Raw genomic sequence first — 22,297 nt, 5'->3', positions numbered from 1 at the left:
GAGGCCACCACTGCACTTTTCAAAATGACAGCATCCCTCTCACCAGTGCACATTCTTACTTTTGGTGATTTGCTTCTAATACCATAAAAGTATAATTTAGAGATAGGAAGTAGAAGCTACTCTAGCTGAGATGTCAAAGACCTACAGGAAAGTGTATATCTTAGTTTTGAAACAAATATGGGGGATCAAGAACAAGGACTATATGAAAACAAGGTTAGGATGCAAATTTTATACTTTGACTTAATCTCAGTCCCCTAATTGTGCAGGGTGCTGTCATTTCTAGGAACAGTGAGAACTTTCATCATCTAATAGACTTTTTTATATTTTTCTTATTATTATTATCATTAGTAGTATTACATTTTACATTTCCTTTGTTATTTATTTATGAAATGATAATACAAGCCTTCATTATAGTACTCAAAAGAAAGAGTATATAATGAAAAGCATGTGACTTGTTTACCCTGATCCCACCCACTTCTCCAGAGTAGAAACTGATATTACTAGCTTCAAGGGTCCCCATAGATATGTGATGTGTACATATGTATGATTGCACACAATAATTACATTTATCCCAATAAACATGTTATACACACCTTGTGTACTAATTTTTTCACTTTACAGTGTATTTTCAAGATGGTTTTATAGTGATAAAAATAGAGCTGACCTTTCCATTTATTTACTAGCTGCATAGTATTCCAGTATATGCATAGGTTAAATTTATGTTACCATTTACATAGGTAAATATATAAGTAATTTCCAATGTTTTATCATTTAAAGTGATAACGCAATGGATTGTTTATAAGTATATTTATTTTAATAGGTATATTTCATAAAGTAATCATGCTATATCAAAGCATAGAAGCATTTATTTTAAGTAATGTGGTCTAGGCATTGACATATTTAAGTAGGCACTTACTATGTTTAAAACTTGAGAAGTGAAAGTGAGAATACACCCCCAAACGAGAAGGAGCATGTATCTGCATTCTATAATTTCTTTAATGGGATGACTCATTCTTATGAAACAGGGAGCCAAAAGCACTCACAATATTACCAATAAGTTTAGCAGGAGCAGACAGTATTGAAGTGATCTCGGTGCCAACTCTATCTATGGCCCTTGCAATCCAGGGGGAATTATCCTTTTGAGTAGCAGAAATCACTTTTTTCAAGTAATTGATCTCATCATTCATCTCTTCAGCTTTCTTCATAAATCCATCTTTAATCATATCTTCTTGAACCTTAAAAAAAATGAAGGGGGAAGTAAACCATTTTAAATTCTCATTTTTTTTCAAGATGTACATTGTGTATTTAAGAACATATTCTTAAATACTTGAACTCTTTCCTTTCATTCTTAAAATTGTTCTCTCTTATCCAATCAAGGGAAATTTTGCAACAAGTTGGACCTAAACACTGAAAAAAAGCAGAGTGTACAGACTACAAATATTCACACACCAACAGGTTTTGCTAGGATGGGAAACCTGGCCTGGGGAAAAATGTAATATGTTCACTCATGATACCTGTTGAGAGGTACTTGGTCTGCTGGCACTAACTACGAGTCCCCCTTGGAATAATGTGGTCAACCAAAATGTACAAATAATGGGAACTTATACATTGTTCTAGACCTCTGTCATAAACATGTACAGATGGCCGATCGGGAATCCTTCCTTTGCCACATGATAACGTGGGTAGCCTATCCATGCCCGGGAGCAATGAAGAAAATGTAACTAACAGCTGTCGTTTCCCTGCGTTTTGAAGTCTGGACATTTCTGATGGTTTACTGTCAGCACAGATCTACCTCAGGGCCTCTGGGTGGTCGTAGGGTTCCTGCCAATAGGCAGTGATCTGGGTAAAGCAAACCAGGTGGTGCACATAATATTACATGTGTTTCAAATAGCTGTTTAACCAGGCCACAGAAGATCATTTTTAAATACCCCAGAATAACACCTTAAATCCTATTTATGTTCTCCAAGTATTCAGAGTTGAGATGTTTTTCCTGACCATTCCAGAATGTATGTACGGAATCTATTTCAAAATCATTTTTACGAAGAAGGGGAACCGGGGGGGGGGGGTTGAAATTTTAATAAAACAGAAGCAGTAAATGGCAATGGTGCTTCCTTCCATGACCTTGCTGTAACCTTCTCCAGCCCACCTGAGGTATCAGGACAATGACGATGGAGCAAGACTGAGGCCATGGCCAGACTTACGTTCAGTTTATGCTGCAACATCATATTCTGCTCTCTTATTAAGTTCTCTCTGTCTCTCTCCAGCTTCTCCCTCAGTTGAAGTATATTTTCCTCAAGACTCCTCTTCTGCGCCTCCATCTGCTGCTGCTGCTCCTGCAGTTTCTGTCTCATCAGCTCCTGTTCCTTCTCAGCTGCCTCCTTCCTGGCCCGCTCCTCTGCCCCAGGGAGGTTTGAGAGAGGGAAGGAAATCAGTGAGGTCTAGTCTCTACCTTCCTGAGCCCAGAGACCAAACCAAACTGGAAGGGGAGGTGGGAAGACTGTGAATCACCCCCCACCCCATCCACACCATTGAGAGCACATTTCAGAGTGTGATGGGAAAGGCCCCGACTGGCTGATGCACCCTGATTGTTTACAGATTTAGCAGAGTATGTCCCACAGAAGAAGAAAAAGTTCCTTGTTTCAGGAAGGGTTTGTTCTCACACCCGCTGTCCATTGTGAGCGTAGCCCTGACCCATACCTGCCATGGCCTTCTCCTGGTCCGTGAGCGCTTTGTCTGCCTGCAGGATGGATTTCTCTATCGGTGCCTGAGACCGCAGGAAGCTCTGGAGGACCTCATTCGCCTGAGGAAACAAGAACAAAGAGCCTTAATGTCACCTGGTCGGTGTGGCTTCGTGGTTGAGTGTCGACCCATGCACCGAGAGGTCGCTGGTTGGATTCCCAGTCAAGGCACATGTCCAGGTTGTGGGACACATCCCCTGTGGGGGACATGCAGGATCGGCCAATCGGTTCTCTCTCGTCGATGTTTCTATCTCTCTCTCCCTCTCCCTTCCTCTCTCTCTAAAATCAATAAAGGAAAAAAAATTTTTTTAAAAAAGAACCTCAATGTCCACTGAAAGAATAGTGCTACAAAACCAAGTACTTACATGAAATTTTTCCTTCGTGATTAAAACTCTATTGTGGCTTCACACATCGCCCAAGCTCCTTAGGGTGACCAGAGGCTCTGCGTACCCTCTGCCTCTTGTCTCCCTCCATCTCTCTCCCAATACTGCATACCTCCTTCTGCCCACTCTGGAGCCCAGCCAATGAGAACCATGTTCAGTTCCACAAACCCAAAGCCTCTGCTGCTTTTTTATATTTGCCTCCCAGGGTGGAATGTTGTCTCCAGTTAGTGCTGCTGCTCTCCTCTGCCACCTGCTGGCTGTAGCTCTTGGCATGTCATTGTAACCCACCCTCGCCCTTCAGTTCAGATGTGTTAAATGTGGACAAAAAGACTTCCGGTCAAGATAGTGGCGTAGATAAATGCGGTATCGCCTCCTACCACAGCAACATCAAAATTATAACTAAACTACAATACAACCATCATTGAGAACTGCCTGAAATCAAGGTGAATGGAAGCCCTACAACTACAAAATTAAAGAAACAGCAACATCCAGTCTGGGAGGACAGGCAGAGGCATGGACGGGCTGGCCCCACACCGTGTGGCAGATAAAAAACAGGAGGACACCTTGGCTCTGAAGGTCCTCCCTGAGGAGTGAGGGGTCCCTGTCCCACATCAGGTGCCCAGCTAAGGGTTCCAGTGCCAGGAAGAGAAGTCCCCATCACTTCTGGCTGGAAAAACCAGCAGGAACTGAGGCTGAGGGAGGATGAAGCTGTCGGAGGCCCAGGCAGCTCTTAAATGGCCCGCACACGGACTTACTCAAACTTGCTCCCTCTAAGCTCGTAGAGGAGGCAGCTTGAAAGGTGCCAGAGCCATATACGGAAGAACTGAGCTGTTTGACCTCAGGACAATGGCTGGAGAGGCAGCTTTCTCCTGGACAGATATGCTGATGTTCCTTTGGTGAGCCCTTGGGACGGCAGACAGCTGCCATATCTGGGACTCCAGCAACCTGGCTCACACTGTTTGCCCTGCCCTGTGATTCCCTGAGGCCCTGCCCTACCCAACTTTCAGGCCCACCCAAGCTGTTTCCAAAGGCATTATCATAAGATTGGCCAGTCTTGGATCCTGTTTCAGAGATTCCTAAAATCTCTCAAACAAGCAGCATCTGGTCTCAACAAGCCCCATGTGTCTCGTGAAGTGGCCCCAGACCTGGCACTAGAAGCAGCCAGCCTTGGTTCACAACTTGGCTTTTCCTGGGCACTTCCAAGCCCAGCACAAGAAGCAGCCATCAGCAGATCACTTTGTAGCTTATGCTGGGTGGCCCCAGATAGAACACAGGCCGTGGCTGACCTTGCCCCAGAGCCAGCATACCCAGTGGACAACTTCAGGCCACATCAAAACACCACCACCCAACCACCTCCACAAGTGACACACTCAATGGGTAGACTCAGTGGGTACCAGAGCCTGGATGAAGTAAGTCTTGCTCTGTGCATTAAGCCCTTACACAGCTGATCCTCCAAGTTAGTCAGAGGCCAGTGGTCAGTAGGCACAGCCAGTCTTTGCAGCTAGTCAGACTGAGTAAATTCCTCCCATTGATGTGCCCACAGCAATAAAAACTCAATTACAAATGAAGAGTGTACAGTCCACACAGGGGTGCACCTCAAGGGCCAAGCTAGGGTGATCAGGGAGGCTGAGCCACTGGATCCAATGGACACCTACAACAATAGGCCACCATATGAAGCCTAGGGATCATAGCAACTCTACCTAATATATAGAAACAATCACAGGGAAGCAACCAAAATGAGTAGATATAGAAACATGTCCCAAATGAAAGAAAAGAATAAAACTCCAGGGAAATAATTAAACAAAATGGAGATAAGCAATCAACCACATGCAGAGTTCAAAACACAGGTTATAAGGTTGCTCAAGGAACTTGGTGAGACAGTCAAGGGATTTAGTGAGAGACCTACAAGGAACTTAAGGAGACCTCCAAGGAACTTAGTGAGAACATCAACAACATAAAAAAGGACCAGTCAGAAATGAAGGATGCACTAACTAAAATAAAGAATAATTTACAGAGAATCAATAGTAGAGTACGTAAAGCCAAGAACGAAACTATTGGTTTGGAATATAAGGAAGCAAAAAACACCCAATCAGAAAAGAAAAAAGAAAAAAGAATTCAAAGAATGAGGATAGTGTGAGGAGCCTCTGGGACAACTTCAAGTGTGCTAACATTCGCATCATAAGGGTGCCAGAAGAGAAGAGAGAGAACAAGAAATTGAAAACCTATTTGAAACAATAATGACAGAAAACTTCCCTAACTTGGTGAAGGAAACAGACATACAAATGCAAGAAGCACAGAGAGTCCGAAACAAGATGAACCCAAAGAGGTCCACATCAAGACACATCATCATCAAAATGCAAAAGGTTAAATACAAAGAGAGAATCTTAAAAGCAGAAGAAGAAAAGTGGTTCATTGACTACAAAGGACTTCTCATAAGACTGTCAGCTGATTTCTTAAAACAAACTTTCAGGCCAGAAAGGAGTGACAAGAGATACTCAAGGTGATGAAAAGCAACAACCTACAACCAAGATTACTCTATCCTGTGAAGCTATCATTTAGAATAGATGGACAAATCAAAAGTTTCCCAGACAAGTAAAAGCTAAAGGAGTTCATCACCACCAAACCAGTATTATATGAAATGCTATAGGGTCTCCTTGAAGGAGAAGAACAAAAATATGAACAATAAAATGGCAATTAATACATATCTATCAACAATTGAATCTACAAACAAAATAAGCAAGCAGAACAGAAACAGACTCCTAGATACAGAGAACTTTTTGTAGCTTGCCAGATGGGTGGGGGCTCGGGGGATGGGTGAAAAAGATGAAGAAATTAAGAAGTACAAATTGGTTTTTAGACTGATGAACCTCAAAGGGAAGAGAGAAGAGAAGGCGGGATGAGATAACCAAAGAACTTCTACGCATATATGCATAACCAATGGACACGGAAAATAGTGTGGAGAAGGAAGGAAGGGGGCAGGATTGGGGAGGAGGGGTCAATGGGGAAAAAAGGGGGAACATCTGTAATACGTTCAACAATAAAGATGAGTTTTTAAAAAATGTTGACAAAAAGTATAGATTCTTCTTAATGCTACTTGAAGGACTAAATTAAAAGACTAGGACAAGCTTAATATTATGCCTTAACAATAACAGTTTGATATATATTATTTGCATTATAATAATTATTATTTTAATATTATTATGTGTTACCACCATCTAGGCAGCCAAGTTTCTCAGGTTCATAAGTATTCTTACCCTCTATGCAACTGTCTAAGGGTTTGACTTCCTTTTCTCTTTTGATCAGCCTTGAATACAAAGACTCTGATTTTAACTTGTAAATTGTCTGCCTTTGGCACACTGAACATCATGTATTTGGATGGAAAAAATTATTATTTCTCTTCTGTCTCTTAGATTTCAGAAATCCATATTCATATGGATATGAATTATGGATTATGAAATATGGATTAGGGAATAAAAATTTTGACACTCTTTAGGAAGAAAAACAAATTAATAGGCCTCAAAAGCTAAAACAGTCATGATATCCCCATGCTCTCATATTACCCACAACTGGTGCTGTGCTCTCAGATGTTCAGGGGCCCCTCTTGACTTTCATCTGTAGGATCCCCATGCTCCCCTCATTCCTCACCTTCACTCCTTTCCTGGGGACTTGGAAGTAGTCCTCTTCAATCTTTTCCTTTGTTTCCAAGTAGAGCTTATGCCCACCAGGAACAGAGAACATTCCTGCTGAAATACCTTCCAGTAGGGCCACTGAAAGCTGATCCAGTTTAGCCTGGCAGTATTTAACAGATGCCTCTTCATTCTGCTGTAAGAACCCATCCTTCTTATTCTGTATGATTTCCTGCAAGGGAAGTACAGAGGGACATCATGCGGAGGAACAGAGGAGATAAAACTCAAAATAATTGGGTAGAAAGAAGTCTACCTCTGGTCCTCATGAGAAAGCATTCTGTTGGAGGACATGGAATGAAACAGGAATTACAAGACTTGATATATGCACAACCCTGAAAATTCCATGTAAGGCATGGGACAGCTTCTAACAGCCCTATGTCTCAGGTTCTTCATCAAAAATATCACGGTTGCCCTGGCCAGTTTGGCTCAGCGGTCAGAGCATCCACCCACGAACCAATGAATCACGGGTTTGATTCCAGTCAAGGGCACGTACCTCGGTTGTGATTCTTCCCCGGCCCTGGTTGGGGTCGTGTGGGAGGCAGCCACTTGATGTGTCCCCTTCACATCGACGTGTCTCTCTCTCCCTCTCTTCCTCTCTCTCCCTCACACTCTATCTGAACAAAAATAGAAAAATGTCCTCAGGTGAGGATAAAAAAAATATATCACGGTTGCATGACTTTATCTGTGGTTTCTTGCGGTTGTAACTTTCAGTAATTCTACCTTCAGTGACACAATAATACAACAAAGAGCCATACGAGTTCAAAATAGCCTGGAATGAGGGGGTGCTGAGAGAAATTTATTTTCTGGAAATGGGAGAGTTCTCAAAAAACTGACTATCCCAGGAATGACTTTTGGGTGTTCTGGGATGGCTTGAATTCAGTAGAAGTATTCACTTCAGAAAGATATCTATACTGATTGTGCATCAGAGATCAAAGAAATGTTTGGATAAAGTACCTGAGGTTTGGGGGGGGGTGGTGGAAAATTCAGTCTTTTGAAACTCTATGCCTCACGCAGACTGCAGCCCTGGCTGGTTTGGCTCAGCGGTTAGAGCGTCGGCCCATGGACCTGAGAGGCACGAGTTTGGTTCTTGCTAAGGGTACGTACTTCGGTTCCAGAATGTTCCCGGCCCCAGTTGGGATTGTGTGAATGGCAACCACTCAATGTGTCACTCTCATGTTGATGTTTCTTTCTCTCTCTTCCTCCCTGTCTTCCTCCTACTCAATCTCAAGATAAAAAATGCAAAAATATTTGGGTGAGGATAAAAAAAAATTTTAAAAAGAATGCAGACTACTGATCCATGAGTGAAAGAGGAGTCATTGGGTCAGAAAGCTTGCCTAGGCTTCATTCTTCAAGGGAAGGGTCACAAAGGGTAAATAAGTACTAAGACAAAGTACCACAAGATTCTTCTGGAACATCTGCTTGTCATCCTTGAAGGAGCGCTCCATGAAGATGGCAATGGCTTCCCTCTCGCAGGCTGCGTGCAGGTCCAGCAGCTCCTGGAGCGAGTCTGTGGGGAAGCTCACTCGCTGGGCCATCTGCTCAGTGTAGTGATCGGCCGCCTTCTGCACGGCTGCTGAGTTCTCAAGCTCAGCCAGAGCTGTCACCGCGTTCTCCAAACAAGGCACAGCTCCACTCTTGATGGTATCCACGTAAGTCACCACCAGAATCCTCAGCCCTAATAAGCCAGGAAATGTAGGGGATAAATATCAAATTATCACCCAATGGGATCCAAGATTCTGAGACTACAATCTTCAATCTCTCTCTCTCACACACACACAAACACACACACTACTTCCTTCTACTATTGTTAGAGTATGCAGTTAGGTAGATATAACAAGAAAGGAGGGAGTGAATAGAATCTGACATCTGATTAAGCCTGATTAAGTAGGGATAAATAGCTTTTCAGTCTCCCTAGGGAGTCTACCCAACTAATGCTGCTGGGAGAAAATGGTGCAGAGGGAATTCCTTTACTAAGTACATGAGCAGTAGAAGCCTGATGATGAAGAGGAATTATGAGGCATGCGCAGTAGGAACCAAAATAGCAACCATGAAAGCAGGAAGGTACAAGCCTGGGAAGAGATTAAATAGGGGAAGGGCTCACGCCCAAAAAAGACAGGAAGGAGGGTGGATACTTTGAAGGAAAGCCTGCTTCTTCCCAAACCCAAGGATATATAAGGAAGCTTAAGAAGCAGCTGCTCTCTAGCTTACCTGCTCTCTGTCTCCCTGAAAGTGTACTGTCACTTTTTGCTTTAATAAACCTTGTCACTATCACCTAAAACTCCTCCTACATGAGGGTTCCTGAAATTCTTTTCACAGGACACTGTAGAAAAACATATTTCCTCTGGTAACACTATTATCCCGTTGACTTAATTTTTATGTGTCTTCAGACCACAAGACTAAAAAAAATTCAATGTCTACTTTTATCTAACATACTAGAAGAAATCTAGAAAACATACTTTACACTTAAAACTATTAGAGGTAAATTGTTTACATAGGTAGACAGAATAGACGGGGTAAATATGATTATATTTATTCTTAATTCTGAAGCTTCCAGTAAATTTTCGGAGTTTTATGGGCTAATATTTATTATTAACTTGCTCTAAACTCCCAAAATATCCTCTGTATTCTCCTTGCAAATCACATTCATTATAAAGGAATGACTGAAGAAGTAGTATATTCTGTTTTTAGACCTGGTTCGTGATTTATTTTCAGTAGATTTTTTTTTTTATATGTATGGATGCTGCAGATTTTACTGATGAAGTTTGTACTTTTGGAGAGGAAGTTATAAACCCCCAAAAGTGTGATAAGTATATACTTGTCTTCATGGAGTATGAATATCTGTAGTCCCATAATTCTACATAGACTCAAACAGAAATCCTAGAGAACACATCATGTAATATGTTCAACAAATGTTAGGCCCCACAGAATGTGAAATGGAGACTCACGTTTCCCAGTGACAGGGATTCCCTCTCTGAGGGTCTTAGTCCTCGCCTGGGTGAAGATGTAAGAACAGAATATCTTTGTTTGTTCCAGGAATTTAGGATCCAGTTGGTGTGTTGCAACCTTCTCAATATGGGCTAGGAGATCTTTGTCAGTTGTTGGTCGGTCAAAGACAAAACACTTTCTTTTTGGAAAAAAATGTCGGATGCACTCTCTGGGAAGATTGGATATTTGGGCTCTGGGATTCCTGCCTGAAGAATTAAAAACAAACAAACAAAAACAGATATTACTGTAGGAACAGTCTGAGGACAAGAGACCTAAATACTTTTATGACTTTTGTATCTTTGCCAAATTCTATGTGTATAATTTCTGTTTATAACTCCTTGAGCATAGACATCAAATGCTTCTTAAACATCAAATTTACCAATGGTAAAACTCTGGGGAAAATTTATGGAAGAGATCAAACATGGTAAAACAAACAAACAAAAGCACCCTACTGCTGTTATCAGACCGAAAAATGATAGAGCATTGTCTATAGTGTCTATATTGATTACTGAGTGCATGACTAACAGAAAAATAAGTCAATAAATATCTGACCTTCTTGATCGCATATGGAAATGAAGCTGGGGACCAAACTGAAGAGCCACAAACAAAGTTTAATGAAACAGTGTTAGAAATAACACTCAGATAATTTAAGGAAAATTGTTTACATACTAAAAATGATGTGTACAGCATTAACTTTTTGTTAACAAAAACCTCTGAAGACTGAAGAGTAAATGTACTTAAAACATAATTTTAAGATGTCACCACTAATCTCTAAACTCTTCAGATAAAGAACTATATTTCATTTGACAGTTTGTTCTTCTGTCTAGCCAATTTCTCACTGTTTTGAGAAAGCTTAAATAGAAACATGAAGACAGGAATGAATGAATCAGAGTTGATGTTTCTTTCAAGGTTTCATCAGATACATACATGCCCATGTAAGTGTAACCCATTCAAATAATTTATTATTTTGAAATTATAACATGGGTAAATATGCAGGAATAGAAAATAAGCTATGATATAGATAGAAAGAATTAATGTTGTTAAAATGTCCATTTTTCCCAAAGTAATCTATAGATTCAGTGCAATTCCTGTCAAAATACCAGATGTTTTTTGCAGCACTAGAATAAATAATCCAAAAACTTATCTGAAGCTGTAAAAGACCCCAAATAGCCACAGAAATACTGAGAAAGAAGAATAAATTTGGAGGTATCATGCTAACTGATATCAAACAATACTACAATGCCGTGATAATCAAAACAGCATGGTGCTGGAATAAAAACAGACTTATAGATCAATGGAACACAACAGAGAGCCCAAATATAAACCTTCATAATTATGATCAATTAATGTATTACAAAGGAGGCAAAACAACATACAATTGGGTAAAGACAGTCTATTCAATAAATGGTATTAGGGATATTGGACAAATACATAAAGAAATGAAGCTAGACCCCCTTCTTACACCATATACAAGAATACACTTAAATGGATTAAAGACCTAAATGTATGACTCAAAACCATGAAACTCCCAGAAGAAAACTTAGGCAGTAAAATCTCAGACATTTCTCTTAGCAACAATATATATACATATATATATGTATATGTATATATGTATATGTGTGTGTGTGTGTGTGTATATATATATATATGATATTCTCCTCTGGCAAGGGAAACAGAAAAATAAAATAACCAAATGGATTACATCGAACTAAAAAGTTTTCGCACAGCAAGGGAAATCATCAACAAAATAAAAAGACAACATCATGAATGAAGAACATATTCTCCAATGACACATCTGATAAGGAGTTAGTATCTAAAATATATAAAGAACTCATACTTACTCTACATAGAAACAAACAATCCACTTAAAAAATGAGTCGAGGACCTGAATAGAAACTTCTCCAAAGAAGACATACAGATGGCCAACACACATATGAAAAGATGCTCAATGTCATTAATCATCAGATAAACACACCTTAAAACCACAATGAGATATCACCTCTTACCTGTCTGAATGGCTCCCTTCAATTAATCAACAAACACCAGTGTTGGTGAGGATGTGAAGAAAAGGGAGCCATTACTGTTGGTGGGAATGCAGATTTGTGCATCTACTATGGAAAATAGTGGAGGTTCCACAAAATATTAAAAATGGAACTACCTCATGACCCAGTGACTTTACTTCTGAGTATATATCCAAAGACATCCAAAACACTGATTTAAAAAAATATATGCCCTCCTATGTTCATTAGAGCATTGTTTACAATAGCCAAGATATAGAAGTAACCCAAGGGTCCAACAATGGACAAGTACGTAAAGAAGATGTGGTACATATATACAATGAAATATTACTTGGCCATAAAAAAGAATATAATCTTACAATTTGCTACAGCATGGACGAACCTACAGGGTGCTACACTCAGTGAAGTAAGTTAGACAGAGAAAGGCAAATATCATATGATTTCACTTATATGTGGAATCTAAAAAACAAAATTAAAATAAACTAACAGATACAGAGAACAAACTTATGGCTGCAGGAGGAGAGGGGTCTTGGAGGACTGGGTGAAAAAGGTGAAGGAATTAGCAAATACACGTTGGCAGTTACAAAATAGTCATAGGGATGTAAAGTACAACATAAGGAATAGAGTTAATATTGTAGCAACTATGTATGGTGCCAGGTGGGTATTTGAAATATAGGGTGGATCACTCTGTTAAGTAAGTGATCCTAACCACTATGCTTGAGAATAATACAAAATAATATTGAGTGTAAACTGTAATTGAAAAATAAAATTATTTTAAAAATAGAATAACAATATAGAAATTAAGAATATATTGTGAGCCCTGGCCAGTTTGGCTCAGCGATTGGAGCGTCGGCCTGCGGTACAGAGAGACCCGGGTTCGGTTCCCGCTAAGGGCACGTACCTCGGTTGCAGTTTGTCCCCGGCCCTGGTTGGTCGTGCGGGTGGCAGCCACTCGATGTGTCCCTTCACGTCGATGTTTCTCTCGCTCTCTCCCTCCCGCTCTATCTGAACAAAAAATGGAAAAATGTCCTCAGGTGAGGATAAAAAAAAAAAAAAAAAGAATATATTGTGATAATTTTCAAAAGTATCACAAGTGCATAGATTTAAAAGACAAAATATACTTCAGGTTTATTACACCATAGTCATTTTTATTTTTTTATCTTTTTTAATAATTTTTCTTTATTGATTTTAGAGAGACAGGAAGGGAGAGGGAGAGAGAGATAGAAACATCAATGAGAGAGAACATTGATCGGCCGCCTCCTGCCTGCCCCCCACTGGGGATCGGGCCCACAACCTGGTCATGTGTCCTGACCAGGAATCAAACTGGTGACCTCTCGGTGCATAGGTTGATACTCAACCACTGAGCCACACCGGCCGGGCACAACATAGTTATTTTTATAGAAAACATATCTATAAAGACATTAGAAAGTTATATGCTCATTTTAGAAGAATAATGTCTAATAATTATGTGAAAGATTTTTTTTTCATTAGACAGGCTCTTTATTATAATTTTATGCCTAACAAATATTTGATCAGTTGTTTTCCTCAACAGGGATAAGCAGAAGCTAAAATAATAAACAAGCGTTTGATCTTTAAAAGGCTTTTAGCACCATTATATTCTAAGTTACAACTGGATGCTAGGTTACATATCGGTTATGACTAATTTTACTCTACTTTAAGCTCTAGTTTCCTTTTCTATCTTGTTTTTTGTTTGTTTATTTGTTTGTTTTGTTTTAGGGAGAGAAGAATGGAGAGATAGAAACATCTGACAATGAAACATCCATCAGTTGCCTCTAGCCCACTGCCTACTGGGGATACAGCTTGCAAATGGGACCTCTTAGTCCATGGTACAGTGCTCAATCCACTGAGCCAGAAGGGCCAGGCTAGTTATCTTAAGGAAAGAAAACTCCAGCCCATCTTTCAGCCACCATTTCTACAGACTTCATGTAGTCTAAAGTGTACATGCAACTCCAGAGATGATGGTTAGTACCTCCCACCCTGTATTGCACCATCAGTGCCCACCATGCTCGGGTACCTGGAATCAGTTTCAAGGCATTATCCAGGTACTGATCTTCTGTGATGGAGTGACCATTTAACTTCAGCTCCAGGGTGAAATCCCGTATAGTCCAGATAAAGTCTGGAAAGAAACTCACAAACTCTGAGGAATCGTCTACTCCATCTGGTGTAGGGGAGGACTTGGCCCTGATGAGTTCTGTCAGCTGTGTCACATAACTAGGACTAGGTTAAGGAAAAGGCACTTCCTACCCAAAATTCCCACATTTCTCTAATACAAAAAGGTTCATAAACACTCTTTGCTCTGGTTTCTTTTGGTCCAGCAAAGGCAACTAAGTGGGAGAGAAGGAGAAACTGACTGAATCTCCATTCCCACAGACCCCATGACCCCTGGTGGTTCAGCTCCTGGAAGGATACTGCAGCTGCTCCAGGGCCTGGTGGTTGATGGTGCCCATGCTGTTGTAGACAAACATGCTGCTCAGGAGCACGGCCAGGGCAAAGATCCACGAGTCATTCTTAGGGTCGCCCTAGAAAACACATTAGGGCAAGACGTTTAGGAGTTTACTCTGTAGAAATTCATTCAGACACTAAGTCTATCAGTCTTTCCTTTTTATTTCAGCTAATGTACTCACCATGCAAAGAGTACAATTGAAGATGGGAGTAAATATACATATGTGCTTTGACAATTACAAAGACATTTCTTGTGACGGCAATTTTTTTGTATATAAAGGATTCTGTCATCGCAGGGCTTTCTTTTTATTCAGTTGGATGAAATAAAATAAAATACAGAAAAACTTAGTGCCATACCTGGTGTACACTTAAGTTCAATGAAGGATGTTAGCACATGTTCATTCTACACATATTTGTTGGTTGTGAGTTATGTAAAATATACCATAGTTAACATATCTGGTGATATATTCAGGAAATGTTTATGGGGAACTACTAACGATTTCCACTGTTGTTAAATTTATAAAGCAGTTTAAAATGACAAATATTACTTTCAAGATGGCTATTTAAAGCCATCACAAACATCTATAGCAATGAATACAAAAAAGGTAACAACATCTATTAGAGGCTTCTATCTTCATAAAGTATATAAGCATTGGAACCTATAGCAGTGATATTAAATTAAAATGTGCAAGGTCCATCATAGAAGACCAGAGCTCTGAAAGTTAGAAAATTGTTTATAAAATGAAGTCTTCCTCAACATCTTTACTGAAAATTAAAGACTTGGTAGAATGTAAACTTGAAGAAATGAAGGTTATCCTGCAGGTAGAAAGACCCACAGAAGCAAAAGCAGACATGGTAGAATACAAGGGTCTTTCAATACAAGTAGAGTTATTTGATCTGGTTGCAACAGAGAGTAGGTCAAGAAGTTAGGCAGGACAGTGAGCCTAGTGCAACCAGATGAAAGACCTTAAAGGCTGGATTAAAGTGTTTGTATAACACACAGCAGTGTCTAAATATGACATAATACAAATTCTTTTCTATTATAAACAGTGTCTGAAGTTGTTCCCTAAAAGCTAAAGTAAAAAAATGCCTAGAAAACTTAATAATAAACTTTTGGAGGGAAATGCTGATTTGTCCATTAATTTTCCCAAATTCCAATTAAAAAGAAAAAAATAATTACAGTAAAAAGTGGCACTATAATAAGCAATAAGTTATTTAGACAGCAAGACTGCTGCACTGTTTAATATACAAAAACAAACTTTCTAACTCATCTTCGGGTGGAAATATAGAGTTGTAGCACTTTCCAAATAAATCTCAAACTAAAGAAGAAAAGTAGACATCATTCATTTTACCCACTAATAGAAAACTAAAATATCAAAAACCCATCTTAAAATGTTGCTGTAGCACAAACAGGTGCTTTTATAGAAGCCGTGCATTCAGAGGCGTCTCAGTCTTTTTAAATGCTCTGTGAGTACTTGATGAACTTCACAATAAGATTGCAAATGCATTGAGGGCAGAACTTTTACATTGGTCACTAGTATCTACAGTGCAAATTTAGAGACCTGGGAATACGGTGCTGAGAAATTATTTTTTATTTATTTATTTTTATTTTTTATTTTATTTTATTTTTTTATCCTCACCCGAGGACATTTTTCCATTTTTTGTTCAGATAGAGCGGGAGGGAGAGAGAGGAAGAGAGAGAGAGAGAAACATCTATTTGAAGGAACACATCGAGTGGCTGCCACCCGCACGACCAACCAGGGCCGGGGACAAACTGCAACCGAGGTACGTGCCCTTAGCGGGAACCGAACCCGGGTCTCTCTGGACCGCAGGCCAACGCTCTAACCACTGAGCCAAACCAGCCAGGGCAGAAATTATTTTTTAAATTGCATCAAATATTCACCCAGTTGCCAAGAAATTTCAAAAAAATTTTTTAAATAAAAATGAAAAACTACTTAATGTACCAGGACACCTTACCTAGAAGTAAGATACAAACAAACAAAAATTTGTCTGATATATAGTTGGATTTCAAGATTTCACAAATAGATCAAGCAGTTACATTAAAGAGTTCATTATGAAAATATCCAGATTAAAAACAGTTTATCTGTGACTCTCCTTACCTTTTCCACATCGCCCAGACCTTCGGTGTCCAGAAGGACCAGAGTGTGATCAGTGTTTAAGGGGTGAGGCACACACCACATCCAGATGCCCTTGGTTTCAGACTGCACTGTAGAGCCCAGAGGGAAACCTGTAATGGGAGGGGAGACTTAACACACAGTGACAACAGACCATCGAAGCAGCCAAGGGGCTACAAAGTCAGACTTATTGGAATGTAAGTACCGCAGAATATAAGATGGTGCTTTGTCTATTTTGGAAGAAACCTTTACTCTGTGTGTCATCTATTTCAAGAAGGAGATTGATGTTAACTGTGAGATTGATACCCAGCATGGGCCCAAAACGAAGGTGAAGGCATCCGTGAACCAGACATAATGAATGTCACTGAATACCATAACAAGCGCATTTTAGAGAATGGTCAAGCCCAAGCTGGATAGAAGTGGATAGAAGAGAGACATGTAAAGAAAAAGTTAATATAATATTTTTCCAGGCAAAGTGAGTTTAAAAAATGGCAGAGCCCTGGCCGGTTTGGCTCAGCGGTTAGAGCGTCGGCCTGCGGTCCGGAGAGACCCGGGTTCGGTTCCCGCTAAGGGCACGTACTTCGGTTGCAGTTTGTCCCCGGCCCTGGTTGGTCGTGCGGGTGGCAGCCACTCGATGTGTCCCTTCACATCGATGTTTCTCTCTCTCTCCCTTCCTCTCTCTCTCTCCCACTCTATCTGTACAAAAAATGGAAAAATATCCTCGGGTGAGGATAAAAAAAAAAAAAAATGGCAGAGAATGGGGGAGGTTAGTAGGCACAATAAGATAGAAATTCACAAAAATTTTTAAACCTGATGATAGATATTTAAATATCTTTATACGTTGATGCAAATATTCCATAGAAAAAGCAAAACATGTTATGAGAGAGGAGACCCAATTCCAAGATCCCAGTGCTTGCACAGGTAAAATAAGGTAGGCGTCTGCGCAGTGGGAGGAGAGATTTTCCTTAACAGTAGTAAAATAATGAAGCTGTTACAGACTATATTAAGGTACTGATTTAATGGTTTAGTGAGCGGAGTTTAGTTCTCTCTTCATGTAACCAGGGAAGAAAACGAATAAGCTGTGATATGTTAGAGTAAAAAAAATGGCCCCTGCCTGAGAAAACACTCACCATGGTTCTGTCCTGCAAGTTGATTCATCAAGTAGGATTTGCCTGTACGATACATTCCTACAATGGCCACGACCACCACAGGCTGAGAAATCTGGTCAAGAATCTGTAGAGCTTCCTGATTCACTGACAGCTGCCCATTGCTGTTTCCCACCAGACAAATGGGGGCCATCATGTTGGGTCTAGATGCCATGACAACCTGCTAACCCAGAACATCCCAGTAGACATATGATTAGAGTGTTAGTCTCTGATACAGAGTTATACAAAATACCCATCATCTTAGGACAGTGTGCGTGTTCTGCTTTGTTTCTGGCACAGTAAGAATAAGCTAAGGTTCTTTCCTTACAGTGACTCTTTGCAAGGGCCAGTGTTCCCAGTGCTGTAAGGATGTGAGATTGAATGTCATTGCCAGCACTAGGCCACCACATCTTATAATTTTGTAGAGTAGCTCTACTCAAGGCCAGGGTCATCACTGAGAAGCAATACTATCACCTCATGTGAACATCTTCTCCTTGAACCTAAGAATTTACCAACTGCTAAGGGGACAATGAGGCTAATACTGAAGAAAGCCCTAGGACCAGGATGACCTGGCGACACAGCCATAAATTAATTAGTAAACCACAGATTTCATGCATCTCTTCTGTCTCACGGTCCTGGTTGTTGAGAAAAGCTACAGAGCTAGTGAGGAGCATGACTAGTATTCATCAAAATCTGAGTTTTTGTGCTATTTGTCCCACTGACCTCACTTCTAGGAACATATCCTAAGAATCCCAAAACTCTAGTCAGAAAGAAGATTTGCACCCCTTTGTTCATAGCAGTGCAATTCACAATAGCAAAGATCTAGAAACAGCCCACATGCCCAACAGTAGATGAGTGGATAAAAAAGCTGCAGTATGCCTGGCAGGTTTGGCTCAGTGGTTGAACATCAATCCATACACCAAGAAATCACAAGTTTGATTCTCAGTCAGGCCACATGCTCAGGTTGTGGGCCAAATACCGAGTGGGGGGTATGCAGGATGAGGCCAATTAATGTTCTCTCTTATTGATGTTTCTATTTCTCGCTTCCTCTCTCTTTATTTCTCTCTAAAATGAATAAAGAACAAAAAAGTTTTAAATAAAAAGGTGTGGTACATTTACACATTGGAATACTATGCAACTCTAAAAAAGAAGGATCTCTTACCCCTTGAGACAGCCTGGAGGGACCTGGACAGTACTGTGCTAAGTGAAATAAGCCAGTCAGAGAAAGACAAGTATCACATGATCTCATTTATATGTGGAATCTAATGAATGAAGTAATCTGATGAATAAAATAGGACCAGAGATATGAAAACATGGAACAGACTGATGAATTTCAGAGTCAAGGGGAGGGGAGGCGGGAAGAGATTATCCAAGGAACTTATATGCATGCATTGCCCAGGGACACAGACAATAGGAAGGCCTAGGGTGAATTTGGAACCAGGAGGAGTGGGACAAGGAGAAAATTTTTTTAAAAAATTTAAATATCTAAGTTTTTAAATTGACAATTTGGTTTGACATATGACAGACCAATGGAATGTAGCCTCTATAACACCATTTATGATGTTGAAGGGACTGAAGGAGTTTGGGGTTCCAGAAGGGAAATAGCTTTTGATTTTTCTCCTTTGTTAGAGTATTCAAAATCCTTCTGGCCACAGTTTAACAGCCATCCCTTGTTCAGAGAAACTGAATTACAGGATATTTAGTTTTTCAAATTGAACTATTAATCAAAATTTAAAAATAGATGTATGTTATAATCCAGTGAAAGGTATATATTAATAAAATAGTCAATAAAGAATAAGAAGAAGACCTCCCAATTTCTGCACCCTCCATGTACTGTTAAAAATATCGATGTGAAAATATCAAGTGATTCTGCATAATTCCTGAACATGTCTGACACAGGATTTTGTTAGGGAGTAGAAAGCACTACTTATATTCCAGGGAATGGTGTACTGGTACTTCCCAATTTTCAAAACACACAAGAATGAAGGTGAACCAGGAGGTGTCCTAAGAAAGTCTGGACCTGAGCAGTGATTTATAGGCTAGTCCAGGAGACAGCATGCTTATTTCCCTACTTTTAAAAATAAAACTGGGAGCTGGAGGAGAGGCTATATAATCTTTATGCAGCCCATTTGTGTCTGGCCTTTTTTTTTTTTTTTCCTTGCTTTTTTTTTTCATCTAATAAATAAAGGCAAGTCAGAGCTCTTTGTGCCAAGTCTGCTCTTAATTAAAAAAAATAATAATAAATTTTAAATTAAATTTTTAAAAAAATTGTGTGGAGGTGAATCTAATGTGGAATCAGAAATAAGAATCATAAGTCCATCCTAATGGACATTATAGTGAGGAACATTGAACTCATGAATGAAGAAACTGCCTCCACGGCCCCATCCCATCCCATTAAACGACCAGCAGCACACCCTAAACTCTCATTTCTCCATGCACCCATCTTCGCCCCACTCTACTTGCTGCTATCTTGGTCATGTGACATGTTGCGAGGCTGTCACCTCACAGAGACCACTGCTCCCCATGGAGAAGCTGATCTTTCCCAGAACTAAAGGCAGCCATGGACCCCTGCAGTCCAGCCTACCGGGCTACAGGGACCCTCGCCTCTCTATTCCTCAGAGTCCAAATTGAGAGGTTTAAGCTCAAGACCAGGTTGCATGCAAAAGAAAGTTGAGTTAGCATTTCTGCCCCACAGCTCCGCGGGTCCCTGAGTCCAAGAACAAGCTCCCAGTTGCTTCCACTCCTCCTTGCTCCCCTTCCTCCTCCCGCTTATTGTACGTTGAGGATCATCTTTTCTCTGTGTTACCAGTGTCCAAAGGGGGAATGCCTGAGGTGGGAGGAGGGAGATGGAGGAAGCCACTCCACCAGCGCTTCTGTGGGAGCCCAGGTTCGGATCCCCAGTCCCAGAAAGGACTTCAGCCCCTTCAAGCAAGTGATGTAGGACGTACTCCTTTTCCCACGTCTGGCTCTTTGAGCAGCCCTGGCTGGGTGCCCAAGAGGGAGCAGTGCACCCCAGGGGCAAGGCGTGCCCGCTGTCGCCTTGCAGCAGTCTGGGATCCACAGACACTGAGCTTCCAGCACTGAGCCCCGCGGGCCGCACCTCCTCGGGCCCCACCAGCTGCCAGCTGCCTCCTGCGCTGCCAGTGCCGAGCCTGCGGGGGCCTCCGTGAGGGATGCGCTGGAGCCCGCGCTGTTATTGGTGATGGTAGTTAAGGAACGTGTGCAGGGAAGTCCGAGGCTATGAGCGAACTTACGTGTCTCCGCCGCTGCAGACCGGCGACAAGTTCTCAGCAGCCCTCGCTGGCTTCGCTCGCGCTCCTCGTGCGTCTGGGTCCTCCCGGGATCCACTGTTCGCTGCAGAAGCTGAAAAGGCAGCAGGATGTTACCTGCAAGCGGTTGTGAGTTAGGTTTAGAAGAGCCGAAATCGAAAGGACACAACCTTTTCTGGGGAAGTTAACTGTTGGGTTTCACACTCTTTCCCACCACCTGAAGGCATGACATGGGCCAGGGGAGGGGGAGGGTCATGTTTCTTCCAGCCCAGTTTGGAAATTCCAGGCTGGTCCCTTCTCCTCAGGGGGCTTTTCAACCCTGACCCCACAGTGAACACAGAGCAGCAGGCTGACTGTGAGCCAGTAACAGCAGGCTGACCTAGGTCTGCAGTCTGTCTGTCAGGGGTAATTTTTGAAAGGCAATAAGGGTTTTGGTTCGTGTGTGTGCGCGTGTGTGTGTGTTATTTAATGCTTAGACTCCCTTTTCATTTCTGGCATTTTTTTCTTGCACTTTGTTAACGTATCTTCCTTCATTATCAATAACTGCGTAAAACTATTTTTCTGGGCAAGAGATAATCACTAGTACTTTGTAGCATATTCTCCCATTTACATTTGGGGGGGTGGCTCTGTGGGGGATTATAAGAGTCCTGAAATTATATTTTGAGTGTTTCTTTAAATAAAATAATATATAAATACAAACTCAAAAGTGAGCATTCAAAATGAACAAAGAAATCATAACCATCAACACATTCTTAAAAGTTGACAAGTGCCACAAATAGTGTATATGTTTTCAGGATTTATCTTCTGTTGAGTTTCATTCTCCCATATTTGAATTTTAATATGAATAATAATTCAGAAACAGATTATATGTCAATGTAAGGAATTCCACTATATCAGACTATTGAACAAAACTATGTCATCAAATTTGTCATTTGTTGCACTAATTGCCTTCTGGATGGATGTAGGTAGTTGTGTTATTGGAACAATTTTGAGTTCGTTTCATTGCCTATGTTTCTCTGCCTAGAATATGCTGAGTTGGCTTAAAAGACATTAAAGTCTTTATTCCACTTTTTCTAATATGTTTGATTGAAACTGACTCTTTGACAACATGGTAAAACAAAGTAGCAACAGCTAGAAGTTAGATTCAATTTTTATAGATCCATCATAAATAGATTTCTAAAATGAAAAACTTATTCCAAGAAAGCTGTTACATTGAATACAATATCATAAAATAAATTAAAAATTTGAAAATTGAAATTTTCTCATTTAATATGCGATATAATACTACCAATCATATTCTTATGGGAATATTTGTCCTTTAATATGAATTTATATCCTAGACTTATTATTAGAGTTATAATGTATTCTTATTGTTTTTAATAGTTTGTCAGTCTTGTAACTTGCCTATATTTGGTGTTTTAATTTGGGCAATGCTATTGTTTTCCTGCAGTACATGGTGGTACATTTCACTGGTA

The 22,297-nt window shown here is 40.5% G+C and overlaps 1 protein-coding gene across 3 annotated transcripts; it reads right to left on the bottom strand.

Annotated features, from left to right (window-relative positions):
- Window positions 1-894: 894 nt before the first annotated feature.
- On the bottom strand, window positions 895-20,931 carry LOC118626272 (guanylate-binding protein 6-like). 3 transcript variants are annotated; one of them, XM_036255694.1, is made up of 11 exons: window positions 20,808-20,931; window positions 17,539-17,737; window positions 16,394-16,521; window positions 14,241-14,350; window positions 13,846-14,042; window positions 9,753-9,998; window positions 8,202-8,482; window positions 6,767-6,979; window positions 2,698-2,800; window positions 2,202-2,395; window positions 895-1,235 (listed from the first exon to the last, which is right to left on the bottom strand). In XM_036255694.1, exons 2-11 carry the CDS (start codon window positions 17,726-17,728, stop codon window positions 996-998), a joined length of 1,902 nt encoding a protein of 633 aa, XP_036111587.1. In that variant the 5' UTR covers window positions 17,729-17,737; window positions 20,808-20,931; the 3' UTR covers window positions 895-995. The 3 variants fall into 3 exon arrangements, with proteins under 3 accessions (XP_036111587.1, XP_036111586.1, XP_036111588.1); XM_036255693.1 differs by having other exon boundaries at window positions 17,539-17,742; window positions 20,808-20,929; XM_036255695.1 differs by having other exon boundaries at window positions 17,539-17,734; window positions 20,808-20,929.
- Between the last annotated feature and the right edge of the window lie 1,366 nt (window positions 20,932-22,297).

The sequence above is a fragment of the Molossus molossus genome, unplaced genomic scaffold (genome assembly GCF_014108415.1).
Source record: "Molossus molossus isolate mMolMol1 unplaced genomic scaffold, mMolMol1.p scaffold_m16_p_12, whole genome shotgun sequence".
In the NCBI taxonomy this organism is placed as follows: Eukaryota; Metazoa; Chordata; class Mammalia; order Chiroptera; family Molossidae; genus Molossus; species Molossus molossus.
The sequence above is the reverse complement of the archived record's forward strand: the minus strand, read 5'-3'. Positions and strand labels throughout refer to the sequence as shown.

What these genes read in the sequence shown, in the direction of transcription:
- LOC118626272 (XM_036255694.1), bottom strand. Translation starts at nt 17,728, where the DNA reads ATGGCATCTAGACCCAACATGATGGCCCCCATTTGTCTGGTGGGAAAC. An exon ending in TGCCTTGAAACTGATTCCAG is followed by an intron (nt 9,999 to 13,845) that starts GTACCCGAGCAT and finishes TTAATTCTTCAG; the next exon opens with GCAGGAATCCCAGAGCCCAA. An exon ending in CCAGGAGAAGGCCATGGCAG is followed by an intron (nt 2,396 to 2,697) that starts GTATGGGTCAGG and finishes TCCCTGGGGCAG; the next exon opens with AGGAGCGGGCCAGGAAGGAG.